General features: G+C 43.0%; 1 protein-coding gene across 2 annotated transcripts in view; it reads left to right on the forward strand.

Moving 5' to 3' along the window:
• Positions 1–10,179, forward strand: part of LOC111971633 (probable G-protein coupled receptor 156) — a 31,471-nt gene extending 21,292 nt beyond the window's left edge. The window contains exons 3-10 of one of the 2 annotated variants that reach the window (XM_070448828.1): positions 561–688; positions 829–964; positions 1,345–1,455; positions 1,649–1,870; positions 2,001–2,237; positions 5,461–5,619; positions 5,961–6,306; positions 6,346–10,179. In XM_070448828.1, coding sequence (XP_070304929.1) covers positions 561–688; positions 829–964; positions 1,345–1,455; positions 1,649–1,870; positions 2,001–2,237; positions 5,461–5,619; positions 5,961–6,306; positions 6,346–7,466 — 2,460 coding nt within the window. In that variant the 3' untranslated portion in view covers positions 7,467–10,179. Of the gene's footprint in view, positions 1–560; positions 689–828; positions 965–1,344; positions 1,456–1,648; positions 1,871–2,000; positions 2,238–5,460; positions 5,620–5,960 lie in introns of both variants that reach the window. The other variant, XM_070448827.1, reaches the window with a different exon arrangement.
• The last annotated feature ends 6,160 nt before the right edge of the window (positions 10,180–16,339 follow it).

Consider the following 16,339-nt stretch of genomic DNA (forward strand, 5'->3'; position numbering starts at 1 on the left):
AAAGTAACKGAATGTAATCAGATGACATTACTAAGTTTGGGTAATCCAATTACTGATTACAGTTTTGGACAGGTAACTGTAACGGATTACATTTAGAAAGTAACCTACCCAACCTTGCCAACCACTTGGTTTCCAGGTCAYGGAGGAGAGAGGAGGGAGGGTGGAGGATGGACTTTTGTCCAAATGAGAAAAGGCCTGAGTGTTGTGTCAGTTTTATTTGTTATAGAAGCTTTTGCAGTATGATATATTTTCTTGACCTTATGTAATGTGTAGTTGATTTTAAAAATATATATTGAAAGTAGTCTGTTTTCTGTGCATTAGGCTTGCAAAGTTCTATGCAATAAATGTTTTAGGTGATCAAAATAAACACTATACAGGTTGAAGGTTTTGGGCATACTCCAATCATTCCAGAAAGCAAATAATAGCAGCCAAAACACATATAATACTTTTAACACATTAAAAACATACACAAACACACACATACCAAAAGTTTTGGTAATTACTCATGTTTCTTATTCGCGACAAACTCCTAATTAAAATGTGATTGATATCTACTGTAGATGGGAGGGGAGCTGCAGARGCRGTCTCTCTCGCCAGTGCTCTGTGCAGTTGTCTGGACCATGCTCTCCTGTGGCATCTTGCTGGCTTTCTGCTTCCTGCTCTTCACCCTGCGCTTCAAGAACAACAGGTACATGCACACACACATACACACATATACACAAACACACGTTTAAAAGCATATGCACTTGCTCAAATCGATAGACAGGCGTGAACAGTTTTACCTTTATTTTGTTGATATGTGTGTGTGTTTCTCTCTCTCTGTCTCAGGATAGTGAAGATGTCCAGTCCTAACCTTAATGTGCTGACTCTGTGTGGAAGTATCCTCACCTACAGCAGTGGCTTCCTATTTGCTTTTGAGGAACGCATCCACCTACAAGGGGCAGGAGCGAGAGCAATACTCCAGGTAAGACACACCCACTACCCTGCTACACTCTTCCTCTCCACTCTCAAAACAACACGCTCTGTGTAGCGGGTAGAATGTCACATTGACGCGACGCTGATGGCAAAGCAACACAACGCTTATAGTGGAGCTGAAGTATCACACAGACAAAACACACCAAACACACACACCACACACACCACACACACACACACACACACACACACACACACACACACACACACACACACACACACACACACACACACACAACACACACACACACACCACACACACCACACACACACACCACATACACATGCACATGCACACACAGACATACACATTGTTCTGATGATGCCATATTGTGTGATATTATGGGGTGTTACTGTGTTGTATCCTAGGCCCGGATCTGGACGTTGTGTCTTGGCAGCACTCTGGTATTTGTGCCCATCCTGGGGAAAACATGGCGGCTCTACAGAGTATTCACCCAACGTGTTCCTGACAAGAGAGTGGTAAGCAGGCTGCTCCTCTCACTCTGTCTCTCTGGTCGAAGTGTGTGTTGTGGTGTTGTAACTCATGTCACTCCTCCTTTGTGTGCGTGTGTTTAGAGGGGGGAGGGTGGAGGGTAAASGCTTGTATTAAAGGATCTGTGTGTCATAGAGTGTATGTGTTGCATGGTGTATTACTGAACTCTGTGTGTTTCAGATCATCAGAGACGTCCAGTTGATGGGCTTGGTATCTCTGTTGATTCTGGTGGACCTGCTGGTTCTCACCGCCTGGAGTCTAACCGACCCGGTCAAATGTGCACGGTCCATTGGGGCTGTGGTCAAGGTGGTGGAGAGGGACATGTCCTACTCTCTGTCTCAGCTGGACTCYTGTTCCTCTCTCTACTCAGACCTGTGGCATATCCTCCTCGCCGTGATGAAGGTAAAGCAGCTGGGAGAAATACTCAGATAAACATAAGAGAGCAAATAGTTGCTGTTTCCCCTGAGTTTGTGTTGGTTTGTCATGGTAAACATGTCATGAACATTATGTGGTTGTGTTGCGGTCTCTCCAGGGTGGCCTGCTCCTGTATGGGACCTACCTGGCTGGTCTCACCAGCAACGTCAGCCTCCCTCCGGTCAACCAGTCCCCCACCATCATGACCGCGGTCAGCCTGGTCACCCTGTCCACGGCGGTGGCGGTCCCGGTGTCGCGGTTCCTGCAGGCATGGCCSAACGTGGTCTATAGTATGGTGGCTGGAGCTATCTTCATCTGTACCCTCGCCACCAACTGTATGCTATTTGTACCTCAGGTGAGAAAGACAGTTAGCGCACATCACTAGGGGTATGCCGAGTAATCTGACAAAACGAGTATTGTAACGGATATGGAGAATAATCCGAATATCTAATTATCTGTGATCGGAAATAAAGTTATTTTCAGCTGCCAGCACGCATTTCTCTTTCACTAAAATAGTGTKAAGCGCTGTGTGCTCTAAACAACTATTGTCTAGTTTTCCTGTCAGTAAAATACCGGTTGAGCCTGCTACAACAATTGGATTAGAACAAGCCATATAACAAGCCCATGCTTTCTTGCTATTATTATTTATTCTGGACCAGACATGTTTACAGAGCGACAGATCATTAGAAAATAAAATGACAAGTGTAGATTGTTTTTTTGATTGTACAAATGTTGTGGCATAAGTGTCAGGGGAGAAGTTTTGCTCCTCTGTAAAGTTAAWCAGTACATGGGGCAAGGGAATTASCCTATCTTCATCTAAATCTGTGTCTGGAATAAATGCAGGCAGTAGTAGCCAGCCATGTATTAGGCATGTTTTTTTGCCTATTTTGTTGATAATTGAATAGGACTAAGTAAGAAAATCATGTACATTTTCATCTGTCGGGGTCGTATAAATCTTCTTATGGCTGCGATCCCGTTAACGGGATCGATATGACAACAGCCAGTGAAAGTGCAGGGCGCCAAATTCAAACAACAGAAATCTCATAATTAAAATACCTCAAACATACAAGTATCTTATACCATTTTAAAGGTAATCTTGTTGTTAATCCCACCACAGTGTCCGATTTCAAAAAGGCTTTACTGCGAAAGCACCAACAAACGATTATGTTAGGTCACCGACAAATCACAGAAAAACACAGCCATTTTTACAGCCAAAGACAGGAGTCACAAAAAGCAGAAATAGAGATAAAATTTATCACCAACCTTTGATGATCTTCATCAGATGACACTCATAGGACTTCATGTTACACAATACATGCATGTTTTGTTCGGTAAAGTTCATATTTATATCCAAAAATCTCAGTATACATTGGCGCGTTATGTTCAGTAGTTCCAAAAACATCTGGTGATTTTGCAGAGAGCCACATCAATTTCCAGAAATACTCATAATAAACGTTGATCAAAGATACAAGTGTAATATATGGAATTTTAGATCCACTTCTCCTTAATAATGCAACCGCTGTGTCAGATTTCAAAAAAGCTTTACGGAAAAAGCAAACCATGCAATAATCTGAGGTCGGCGCTGAGTGCCCAATCAAGACAAAAAGATATCCGCCATATTGTGCAGTCAACAAAAGTCAGAAATAACATTATAAATATTCACTTACCTTTGATGATCTTCACCAGAATGCACTCCCAGGAATCCCAGTTCCACAATAAATGTTTGATTTGTTCGATAATGTCCATCATTTATGTCCAAATAGCTACTTTTGTTAGCACGTTGGTAAACAAATCAAAACTCACGAAGCGCGTTCACTAGTTGCAGACAAAATGTCAAAAAGTTCCGTTACAGTCCGTAGAAACATGTCAAACGATGTATAGAATCAATCTTTAGGATGTTTTTAACATAAATCTTCAATAATGTTCCAACCGGAGAATTCCCTTGTCTTCAGAAAAAGCAAATGGAACGGGAGCTACCTCTCATGTGAAAGCGCGTGACCAGCTCCTGGCACTCTGCCAGACCTCTGACTCAATCCCCTTTCATTCAGCCCCCCTTTACAGTAGAAGCCTCAAACAAGTTTCTAAAGACGGTTGACATCTAGTGGAAGCCTTAGGAAGTGCAACATGACCAATATCCCACTGTATCTTCAATAGGGGTGAGTTGAAAATCGACCAACCTCAGATTTCCCACTTCCTGGTTGATTTTCTTCTCAGGTTTTTGCCTGCCATATGAGTTCTGTTATACTCACAGACCTCATTCAAACAGTTTTAGAAACTTCAGAGTGTTTTGTGTCCAATATGAATAATAATATGCATATATTAGCAACTGGGACTGAGGAGCAGGCAGTTTACTCTGGGCACCTCTGGGCACCTTATTCATCCAAGCTACTCAATACTGCCCCCAGACATAAGAAGTTAACAATGTGTGTGAATGAGTGAAGGAACATAACAATGCACTCTGAGTKATAGCACAGTAATGAAGGAACATAACAATGCACTCTGAGTGATAGCACAGTAATGAAGGAACATAACAATGCACTCTGAGTGATAGCACAGTAATATGCACTTGAGGTATATGCTTTACCGGCATTTAAACAACTAGCTCTCAGTCTCACTTCAGAACTAGACATTCATCCATGTTTCTCAAACATCACATTTCGAAATGTTCAAAGTTAAGTTTAGGCATGAACTCTGAATGGTTAAGGTAAGGGTTAAGTTTAGGAATTAACTCTGAATGGTTAAGGTAAGGGTTAAGTTTAGGAATTAACTCTGAATGGTTAAGGTTCTGGATAGTCTTAAAACAAAAATTTAAAAAACACGACTTTCTATCACTGGATTCAAACTTGCAACCTTTGGCATCAGAGGCAGATGCTTATGCCCATCCACCATCACCGTCCACAATACCCTGAAACTGAAACCTATTTAAAGGTAACAGCGCTCACTGTTGTCCCTAGTGGCCAGTTTCCACGTCATCTCCCAACGTCCTCAGACATGGATGGACGTTGAATACTGACTTGTATCATGGGTGACCTGGCTGCATTTGAAGTGCACTTCCGGGTTTTTCAATCATGAGTAAATCAAATTACGAGTATCAAGTGTGATAAAAACGGTTACTATTACGAATACGAGTATGATGAGATCGACGTGCCCCTACACATCACAGACAGACACAGACARAAACCCCCAGGCCCAATTTGAGTGGCTACGTGAGTGTTTCCCATACCTCGCCATAGTGTGTATGTGTCCCTCTGTGTGTGTCTGTGTGTCTGTGTGTTAACACTGGAGTGTGACTCATACAAACACACATATGCTCTCCATGAGTCAACACGCTGCAGCCTGCCCCTACACATTAATGACTCCCCATAAGTAGCTGGTGGTCAGCTGATGCAATGATACAGGAATGCATCCTGGACGGAAAGGAAGTACTTTAACAATAAGCAACACAAACACACCTGGAGATGCCAAGGGTGTGGCACACTTGTCTGACAGTTATCCGACCTTCCATCATAATCCCCCTCTTTCTCTACCTTGGCCCCCCTTCTCCCTTTCTTCCCTCCCTCTTTCTCCCCTCTTTCCAGTTGACCCAGTGGCGTCGGTTTGAGGAGGAGCACAACAACCCTAGTCAAATGGCAAAGTACTTCAGCAGCCCCAGTAAGAGTGTCCAGTCTGTCTACAGCCAGGATGAGATCTACTATCTCCTGGGAGAGAACAACTCCATGAAGATGCTCCTCAATGAGGTAGTCAGTGTGTGTAGGCGATGTAGTATTTTAACCCTCACTTGCCCTCTAATGGTTATAGAAGGTGGTGAATCTCCCCCTTACTGAATAAAAAGGTCCCTACATGGTCCTGATTTCAACATAATCTCTGTGACTCCTCAACACTAGAATATATACCTACCTAAACTCATTTACTTTGTATTCTGAATACTCTTCTATTCATCACTAACTTTACATATAACCTTTAACCCTACACGCATCTTTAGGTTAACCTTTCACCCGACTCTTTAGGTCCSAGATTGTTGTTGATAATGTTTTTTGTATTGAAGGGGATTTTAAAGCTTGTTGTTGTCATTTTGCAGAAGAATGCTGTGATTGACAGTCTGCAGGAGCAGGTGAACAACGCCAAAGACAAGCTACTGCGCCTCATGTCCAGTAGCCACCCCCACGAGGACCAGGAAATTGACTCTTCCACCACCAACCTCCACTCCTCATCCACCCAGACCATAGTTGTGCAGTCCGACTGCTCTCCAACTCTGCTGCCACACAGGAACATAGCAGAACCTCTCCTCTCTTCTCCTCCCTTTTCTTCACCTCCTCTGTCTGCTCCTCCCACTACTTCTGCTGTCTATACACCTCCTTCTGATTCTCCCTCTGCTCCTCTCTCTACTCCTCCTCCACCTGCCCTCTCTCCTCCCCCAGGGGATGGTGTGAGTGTGAAACAGTGGAGTGTAGAATTTGGTCAAGACATCCAGGGTGCAGGGGTGGAGACTGAGACAAGGTGGTGTAAGGTTGAGGGGACTGGGTCCCAGCAGCAGTGTGGAGGGGTGAGGTCTAACCTCCTAGTCACCCCTAAGCCCTCTGTCTTCTCCAGGACAGGAGTCAGGACACCAGGGAAGAGGGCAGGGACAAAAACCACACCCTCCTGTCAGTCAACCTATGTCACTTCCTCTTCCTATCTCTTTCCTGTGGGAAAGTCGGAACCCTCGCGTTGCCATGGCCATCCCGTGTTGCCGTGGGTGACAAGCGTCAGGCCGGCAGGGTTTGTGAGCAGTGAGCATCTCCAGGAAATCCTCCGGGAACTGAGTGTGGTCCCTGTCATGGAAACGACCCTCCGCTCACCCAATCACAGCAGGGGGATCAGGAGACCCACTCTGCCCTCCTCGACCGACCCCTCGGTCCGCTCTCCTCTCTCCCTCCATGCCCCTCGCACCCATCATCCCCCTCTCCTCTTCCGCTACCCCAGTATCTCCCCCTACGTGATGAGGAAACGCAGACCTCCATTCCATCAAMCCAGAGGGGGGCATCCACCCTGTTACTACCCAGGGTCAGAGACTCCTCGCTGGGGAAGGAGGAGGGATGCTGGATCCTTACAACTAGATAAGCACCCCTCAAAAACACAACCCCAGCTCGMGCCTGTTGGCACAGAGACCAGTCCCCTCCGCCCTGAAGACAGTGATTCAGAAGAATGGGAAGAGGCAGGGCATAGAGTAACAAATAGGTGTGGGAGGCGTGGCTCGAGGAGGAAGCACCGGCTACCACCCCCTCGAAAATGCTCCATCACCCCCTTCTCAGGACACACCCACCCAGGCCCTTCAAACGGGGACGGGGGCGGTGAGGGAGGGCTAGACCGAGACCGTGGCAGGGACTTGTATGGTTACTGGGACTCAGACTCCAGCAGCTCGGCTGACTACTGCTACTACCACCGACCCTACTGYGATGCCTGCCTGCCACACGGCTCCTACCCCTCCAGCGACAGCTCCTCCTCATACTCCTCGGACAGTGAGTACGGCGGCTTCGCCAGCCTCTGCCGCTCCACACACCCTGTGGTCAACTTCAAGGAAGACCTCAATCCCACCTTCGTATGAGCCTGTCTGGAGCCTCATTTGAATGGGTGCTGCGGAAGAATCATTCAAGTCAAAGTGTGTTGTAATTTACTTTCAATGGCCAGTTCACGGCAGAACAATTGAGTTTACGCACTGTTGTAACGCTATTGAGAAGTAGTAAATTGAGCATGAACTGATGTAAATGCTTGCCTTGTAGGCCTACCCATCCAACATGGCTATTTAGAAGGCAAAACATCTGACTTTGCATTCATGGTAATGTTCTTCCTTATCTACATGTGGAGTATCCTTGCAACACAGTACCTCACAACAATCACCTTAGAAACTCTTTCATTTGGTTGCAAGTGTTTTAGAAATGGGACCAAGTTGGGGTGTGTTGTTCAATGGGTTGAGTTTGCTGTATGATGTCTGGGATCTGCTTTTAATGCTGACTTTGTCTTTCATGTATTGCTCTAACTGCCAATGTCTCTAGGTTATGTAATAGAAAATGTAAATTTTTAGCTAAATATGATATAGTATTTACAGTAGATCATATAGATTGTTACATGTTACAAAAAAGGACTTGATTTTATTTATCTGTTACCACATACAGTGAACTCCAAAAGTTTTGGGACAGAGACACATGTTTACTTCTTTTGGCTCTGTACTCCAGCACTTTTAATTTGAAATTATATAATGACTAGGATGTTAAAGTGCCAAATGTCAGCTTTAATTTCAGGGGATTTTCATCCATATCGAGTAAACCATTTAGAAATTACAGCACTTTTTGTACATAGTCCCCATATTTTAGGGGACCAAAGGTATAGAGACATTCCAGGTGAAGCTGGTTGAGAGAATGCCGAGAGTTTGCAAAGCTGTCATCAAGGCAAATGGTGGCTACTTTGAAGAATCTCAAATATAACATATATTTTGATTTGTTAAACACTCTTTTTGGTTACTACATGATTACATAWGTGTTATGTCATAGATTTGATGTCTTCACTATTATTCTACAATGTAGAAAATAGTAAAAATAAAGAAATACCCTTGAATGAGTAGGTGTGCCCAAACTTTTGACTGGTACTGTAAGCATTAAAGTAGTCCAATGATTACAGCAAGCTTGTGACTCTACAGACTTTTGCTTTTTGTTTTTCTTGTGTTTCAGATTATTTTGTGCCCAATAGAAATGAATGGTAAATAATGTATTGTGTCATTTTGGAGTCACTTGTAAATAAGAGTAGAATGCTTCTCAACACTTCTACATTAATGTGGATGCTACCATGATTGTGGATAGTCCTGAATAAATCATGAATAATGATGAGTGAGAAAGTTACAGACATACAAATATCATACCCCCAAGACATTCTAACCTCTCACCATTACAATGACAGGGTAGGCTGGCATTTTTCGTGAGGTAGGATATTCGTGCAACTGTAACCTTCTCATTCATCATTATTCACCATACATTCAGGACTGTCTGTAATCATGGTAGAATCCATATTCATGTGGAAGTGTTTAGAAATGTGTTCTATTCTTATTTACAATAAAAGTGACACAATATATTATTTACCATTTATTTATATTGAGAACAAAATAATCTGAAACACAACCAAAATAAACAGCAAATGCATCCACCAAATTTGTAGTGTCACGATCGTCGTAATGTGGAAGAGAGGAGGACCAAGGCGCAGCGTGGAGTGAAGTGACATTCTTCTATTTATTAAAGAAGAAACGAAGAACACTTGACAAACTTACAAAACAACAAAGACGCTATATATAAACAGTGCAGACACAAGCAACTAACATATAGACAATAACCCACAACACAAAACAGGCTACCTAAATATGGTTCCCAATCAGAGACAACGCAAAACACCTGTCTCTGATTGAGAACCATATCAGGCCAAACACCTAGAAATAGACAAACTAGACATACAACATAGAATGCCCACTCAGATCACACCCTGACCAAACAAAACATAAAACATACAAAGCAAACTATGGTCAGGGCGTGACATAGAGTTCCAACATTGCGTGCTAGGAATGTGGAACCAAACACTAAACTTTTGAATACTTTAATACACATAAGTGAATTTGTCCCAATAAATTTGGTGCCCTAAAATGGGGGGACTATGTACAAAAAGTGCTGTAATTTCTCAACGGTTCACCCAATATGGATGAAAATACCCTCATTGTATAATGTCAAATCCAAAGTACAGAGCCAAAACAACAACAAAAATTGTCATGGTCCCAATACTTTTGGAGCTCATTGTACATACCACAGGTGGCCTGTGTCACATTAATTGGGGAGGAGGGGACCATAGTAATGGCTGGAACAGAATTAATGGAATGGTATCGAACACATTAAACGCATGGTTTCCATGTGTTTGATAGCATTCCATTAACTCCATTCCAGCCATTATTATGAGCCGTTCTCCCCTCAGAAGCTTCCTGTCAATACATATGGTAAATAATATGTAGGCCCATTGTAACCATTTTGACTGAGKTGTAATGACTTTTACGCTTTTGTTTACCTTTCAAACATCAAAATCCCTCAATGAAGTACTGTATGTTGGTATTGTTATTTATTTCTGTTTGTGTGCATGCGTGCAAGTGCACAATGTACTGTATGTATTGCATTTTAATTGGAAGCTCTGCCTCCAATAACAATCAATTGTAATTTTCTGTGAGCTGATTGATTATCTATATAACCTATTGGCCTGTCCCCTTCACCCAGTATGCCTGTAGATTGCTTCTCTCTCCCACAACCGGCTGCCAATGCTTCTCATAAGAGGATGCAACTTTTTTCATGTTCAGAATGAATGAGTTTATGTAAATTGGTTATTTTGCTGGTGTTAATGATACAGAAACTGCACAGTATTTAAAGCTGATATGCTACTGTGTGTGCTGTGCCTTATAGACTTTGATAAACTAATCCACGTAGGACCGGATCACCGAAGTGGGACTGAACCCTTTATCAACAAGTCTGGGAAGAGAGGCAAGCAGTGCTTGACTGAGGCAGACACATGCAGCGGGGGGTATCTGACTGTTCTCCCGTAACAGGCGACAGAGCACACAGGAGCCGGGTTGGGTGCAGGCAGCCACCACATACCCCATGCCCAGACAAACAAGATATTTTGGCCCATTGCCGAGGTACCCTCATCCAAGAAAGGAAAATCGCCATCGCAATTCCAAGATTCCTCAAGAATGCTACATGTCTTTCCAGGGAGTTTGTACGCAGTACATGGTTTGAGCGAGGGCTACCTTAGCGTGCTCCGAGACAAACTAAATACAGATGGTGATTATCTTTAAAGAGAAATGTTATAACCGCATGACTGARGGGATGATCTTGACCCCGAACCCGGTTTAGCCATCGTCGTCTCAGTGGTTTTCTTAGCCATCTTACTCATTGCACCAGCAAATTGAAGAATAACAAATTATTTGTCAGTAGAAAACTTATGAGAACAAGTATAACCTTCAGCACACAACGTCTAGGGCGTAAGCACGCTCTACCACTATGGTGCAGTTTAGTTTGTGCAACGTAAAACAGTTGTCACGTCCTGACCTTAGTTCCTTTTTTATGTCTCTATTTTGGTTTGGTCAGGGCGTGAGTTGGGGTGGGTATTCTATGTTTTTCATTCTATATTTTGTTCTACGTTTTGTATTTCTGTGTTTGGCCTGGTATGGTTCCCAATCAGAGGCAGCTGTCAATCGTTGTCTCTGATTGAGAACCATACTTAGGTAGCCTGTTCCCACCTGTGTTGGTGGGTAGTTGTTTCCTGTTTTGTGTTGTGTCACCTTTCAGGACTGTTTCGATTTTCGTTGTTTCACTTTTGTTATTTTGTATTCAGTGTTCAGTTATAATAAATGTAACATGGACACGTACCATGCTGCATTTTGGTCCGATCCTTCCTATTCCTCATCTGAAGAAGATGACGATCGTTACAACAGTCTTGTTTTACAATTGTTTGTTTTCATAACGTGAATCATTCCTGTTCACACTGAGGTGAAGACCGGAATAATTGAAGGAATGAATCCGAACCTCATGCTTATCACCTATGGAAAGGGGGGCTTCCAGCGAAGCACAGATTTCATTGGCCTTGTCAGGCATGATAGTGGATCCTTCAACCAAAGTCATGAGAGTGCAACTCCCCATAGTATGTTGCACCTCCTTTGCCTCCTTCAGAGAACGGTAGTTATAGTCATAACGTTACGTTCTCTTTCTCTTTCTCTCGTATGCACTCATCTCTCTCCTCCTTTCTCTCCTCAAGGCTTTTTCAACCCACAGTTTTTCTTGCTAAGAATACACTGATCTCTGTGTGTGTGTGTGCGAGTGTGTACCGTGGGAAGTGTTAAGTGCTTAAAGAGAAAACAGCAACTCCTTTTTATCCTGCATCCGTCATCACCACTGAAAGACCACTTTGATACGGCATCCTCAGATCAACATAAAATACATAAAAGAGTAAAAATAAACAGCATAAAAGACCCATTAACTTCTTAGACTGCAGATGACTTGAGTAGAGCAACCATCAAGGTTGACTCATTTCTATTCTTTAAGATGGTTTTATTTTCAAGATCATTAATGCACATTGTGTGTGATAGTGGTGTCAGTCTTTTGCAGATTTCCCCACATATACAGTATGAATAACATTGTGTTATTCACCTGGCACGAATGTGTTAATATTGTTGTGTACACACACACACACACACACACACACACACACACACACACACACACACACACACACNACACACACACACACACACACACACACACACACACACACACACACACACACACACACACACACACACACACACACACTACATTCTGGAATCTTTACTCATCCTTCTGCCAGGCTGCCATTTTGGCAGTGAAAGTGTCAGTGTCTGCATCCTCCCCAATCAATAATGGGTGGAAGGTTAGTGCTGAAAGACTTCAGCTCTCCAATATGACCAACTCAGACCAGAGAGAGGCTGATTATTACAGAGCTGGCGGCAGGGAGGGGAGAGGTAAAAGAAAGAGAGGGGTGGAAAAGTGGTGGAGAAAGGAAAGTCATCTTTAAAATCAGTTCAAGTCAGGCTATTACAAATTCACATTTCTGACATCTAGATAATTTGTGAAATTACCCATTTTACCCAACTTCTACATCATCAAAAAACATAAAAACACAACTTTTGCCCTCAATTTACCCTTACAAATCTGTGTAGGAAATGGAATGTTAATACCAATGCATTCAGAGTGTTTGAACACAATAAGCATGATGTGGCTTCAAACAGAAGCTTTGGAGAGCATTTGGGTCTATTGTGTAGGCCTATAATAGTGTACCAACCAATCACGGTGAACTGGGCTCTGCTGCCTTAGTAATGAGCATAAGCATAATGACTTGTGTGTGTGTGTGTGTGAGGTTGTGGCTTCTCATACTGTAGGCCTACAAATGTAATGTCATTGTAGTGACATAAGAATAGGCAATGATCATTAGGCATACCCTCCAACCACAGCCTGAGTGAGATTTGGTTGGGGGGGGGGCCTCGTGGGCAAAACATTTTAATGGCCCCCTCTTGACTGTGGAGAGAGAAATGTACATTTTTAAGTTCATTTACTGCAATTCTACACATTTTGCCATGGGGCAGAGAGAACATTTAGCAATGTTATAACAAATGTCATGCAATTCTACAAATTTTGTCATGTGCAGGGAGAAATGTTTTTAAGTTTTACAGCTAATTTCCTGCAATTCTACACATTTTCCATGGCTTATGCCATCAGTGGAAACTCCTCAGAGGAGGAAGGGGAGGACCATCCTCCTCAGAAATGTATATATTTTTTATAAAACTATACTAAATATATCCACCTCACCAAATAATTGATTGAAACACACTGTTTTGCAATGAAGGTCTACATTAGCCTCAACAGAGCTCTGTAGGGTAGCACCATGGAGTAGCCGGAGGACAGCTAGTTTCCATCCTCCTCTGGGTACATTGACTTCAATCCAAAACCTTGGAGGCTCGTGGTTCTCACCCGCTTCCGTAGACTTACACAGTTATTATGACATCATCTGGAGGACATCCTCCAACCTATCAGAGCTTTGCAGCATGAACATATTGTCCACCCAATCAAAGGAATCCGAGAATGGACCTAGTAATGAAGGCATGAGCTACAGCTAGCTAGCACTGCAGTGCATAAAATGTGGTGAGTAGTTGACTCAAAGAGAGAGACAGACAATAGTTGAATAGCTTTTAACAAATAAATTTCTTCAAAAATGAAGGAAAAGCAAGAGAGAGAGAGCTAGCTATATTTCATATTTTTCTTCACTTTCCCTTTCACTTAATTAGCTAGCAAATGCAGCTAGCTAGTTTAGCCTACTCAAACAACTAGCTCAAACAGAGAGGGATGCTATGTCACCTAGCTGGCTTTGGCTATCCAACACTGGAACTCTTCCAAGCCAAGGTAAGCTTTTGGTTTTATTAATTTATTAGCACCCGGGCCCGCCGGTGTAACTGCTAAACTTCTTGCTAACTGTACACTGTACTGTATGATTGTAGTGGGCTTACTAACATGTTAGTTCTAGTAGCTATTTTGTTGACTTGACGTTAGCTAATTGGGTAACAACAATGTAGGCTGTGTGTAGCAGTTAGCGGTTATGACATAAAGGTTTGGCTTGGAAAGTTTTTTTCGCCTGGTCGCAGACAGCTGATGTGTTGTGCACTGAAGTCCACAAGCGAAGGGAAAAGGTGAGAGGAGGAGAGTGCGTAGATGTGATAAGAAATTGTGCAAGRCGTATTGAATGTGTCAATGTCTGTCACCTTGATAACAAAAATGTATCTCGACCTGTGCACCTACTTTGTAAATTTTCATTCATGATGTGTATAAGGAAAATGTGAGTATCATGTAGTAAGTTGCCTACGGGTGAATGGAATATGAATGACAGTCATCCAATATGCTGTAATAGAAGTAAAGCCATGCTAATAAATAAGGGGGCCCTGGAGGTCAGGGCCCCTGCATCCATAGTTGCATTTGCATATTGGCATACAGTTGAGCAGAGGTGTTTTCAGGATTTTTACACATGGGGGAACATTTTTTGCAAGAAATTTGCCTTTTATTAATTTCAAAATTKTATTTTCACCCCAATTTCGTGATATCCAATTGGTAGTAACAGTCTTGTCCATTCACTGCAACTCCACTACGGACTAAGGAAAGGGGAAGGTCAAGAGCCATGCGTCCCACGAAACACGACCCTGCCAAACCACACTGCTTCTTGACACACTGCTCGCTTAACCCGGAAGCCAGCCGCACAAATGTGTCTTAGGAAACACTGATCAGTTGGTGACCATAGTCAGCTTCTAGGCGCCCAGCCTGCCACAAGGAGTCGCTAGAGTGCGATGGGACAAGGAAATCCCACCCGGCCAAACACTCCCCTAACCCGGACGACGCTGGGCCAATTGTGCACCGCCTCATGGGTCTCCCTCTCACGGCTGGCTGTGACACAGCCTGGGTTTGAACYCAGTTCTGTAGTGACACCTAAAGCACTRTGATGCAGTGTCTTAGACTGCTGCGCCACACGGGAGGCCTAAAATGTGCCTTTTATAAACAAATTTCATGCAATTTTTTGTAATTTACATGTTAGAAGATATTAACAGAATATTTATTTAATACCACACAAATGACCRAAATGAGTGGTTACTCTGACAAACTGAGAGCAATAAAAACAACCTGGTCTTTAATGCAAACAATAGGCCAGGCTATGAAGAGAGACACAGATTGTACACTATTAGGAGGAATATACACTGAGTGTACAAAACATTAAGAACACGTTCTCCCTTTTGCCCTCAACAGCTTCAATTTGTCGGGGCACGGACTCTACAAGGTGTTGAAAGCGTTGCACAGGGATGCTGGCCCATGTTGACTCCAATGCTTCCCACAGCTGTGTAAAGTTGGCTGGATGTTCTTTGGGTGGTGTACCATTCTTGATACACACGCAAAACTGTTGAGTGTGAAAAGCCCAACAGTGTTGCAGTTCTTGACAGAAAATGGTGCATCTGGCACACATACACACCCATGTCTCAATTGTCTCAAGGCTTAAAAATTCTACTTTAACCTGTCTCCTCCCCTTCATCTACACTGATTTAAGTGGATTTAACAAGTGACATCAATAAGGGATCATAGCTTTCACCTGGATTCACCTGGTCAGTCTATGTCATGGACAGAGCAGGTGTTCCAAATGTTTTGTACACTCAGTGTATACTGTATACTGAACAAACATATAAACGCACATGCAACAATTTCAACGATATTACTGAGTTACAGTGCATATAAGGAAATCAGTTAATTGAAATAAATGCCTTCTGTCTGTAATAAAGCCCTTTTGTGGGCAAAAAATCATTCTGATTGGCTTGGCCTGGTTCCCACGTGGGTGGGCCTATGCCCCCCCATGGCTGCACAACTGCCCAGTCATTAGGACCTATTTTATTTCAACTGACTGATTTCCTTATATGAACGCTAACTCAGTAAAATCTTAGAAATTGTTGCATGTTGCGTTTATATTTTTCTTCAGTAATATTTAGGCTACAATTTGAGAGTGTGTGATAAAGGGGTTGRAGATATGTTCATTTCGACATTACAAAGAATAAAAAAATACAAACATGGCAACACTGCCATCTTGCACTGAGMCTTGCTGTTGGAAAACAACATAAATGTACGACTTTCGGCTGTCCCAGATGCACCTCCCCCAACTTCACTCCTCGACTTTCGTCTGCAGTCGGTTGCTTCAGCCTTACCACTCAAACAAGCCCATTGATTCTGTTCATTTGACTGTCACGGGTCGCCAGTAAAAAGTGGCATTAATTGCGCGCCTAATGCTATTGGGTAGATTACCGGTTGCAGCTTTTCAGCCATTGGTGCAAGTACCATTTCTCTCAGT

Source organism: Salvelinus sp. IW2-2015, linkage group LG2 (assembly GCF_002910315.2).
Source record: "Salvelinus sp. IW2-2015 linkage group LG2, ASM291031v2, whole genome shotgun sequence".
NCBI classification, from domain to species: domain Eukaryota; kingdom Metazoa; phylum Chordata; class Actinopteri; order Salmoniformes; family Salmonidae; genus Salvelinus; species Salvelinus sp. IW2-2015.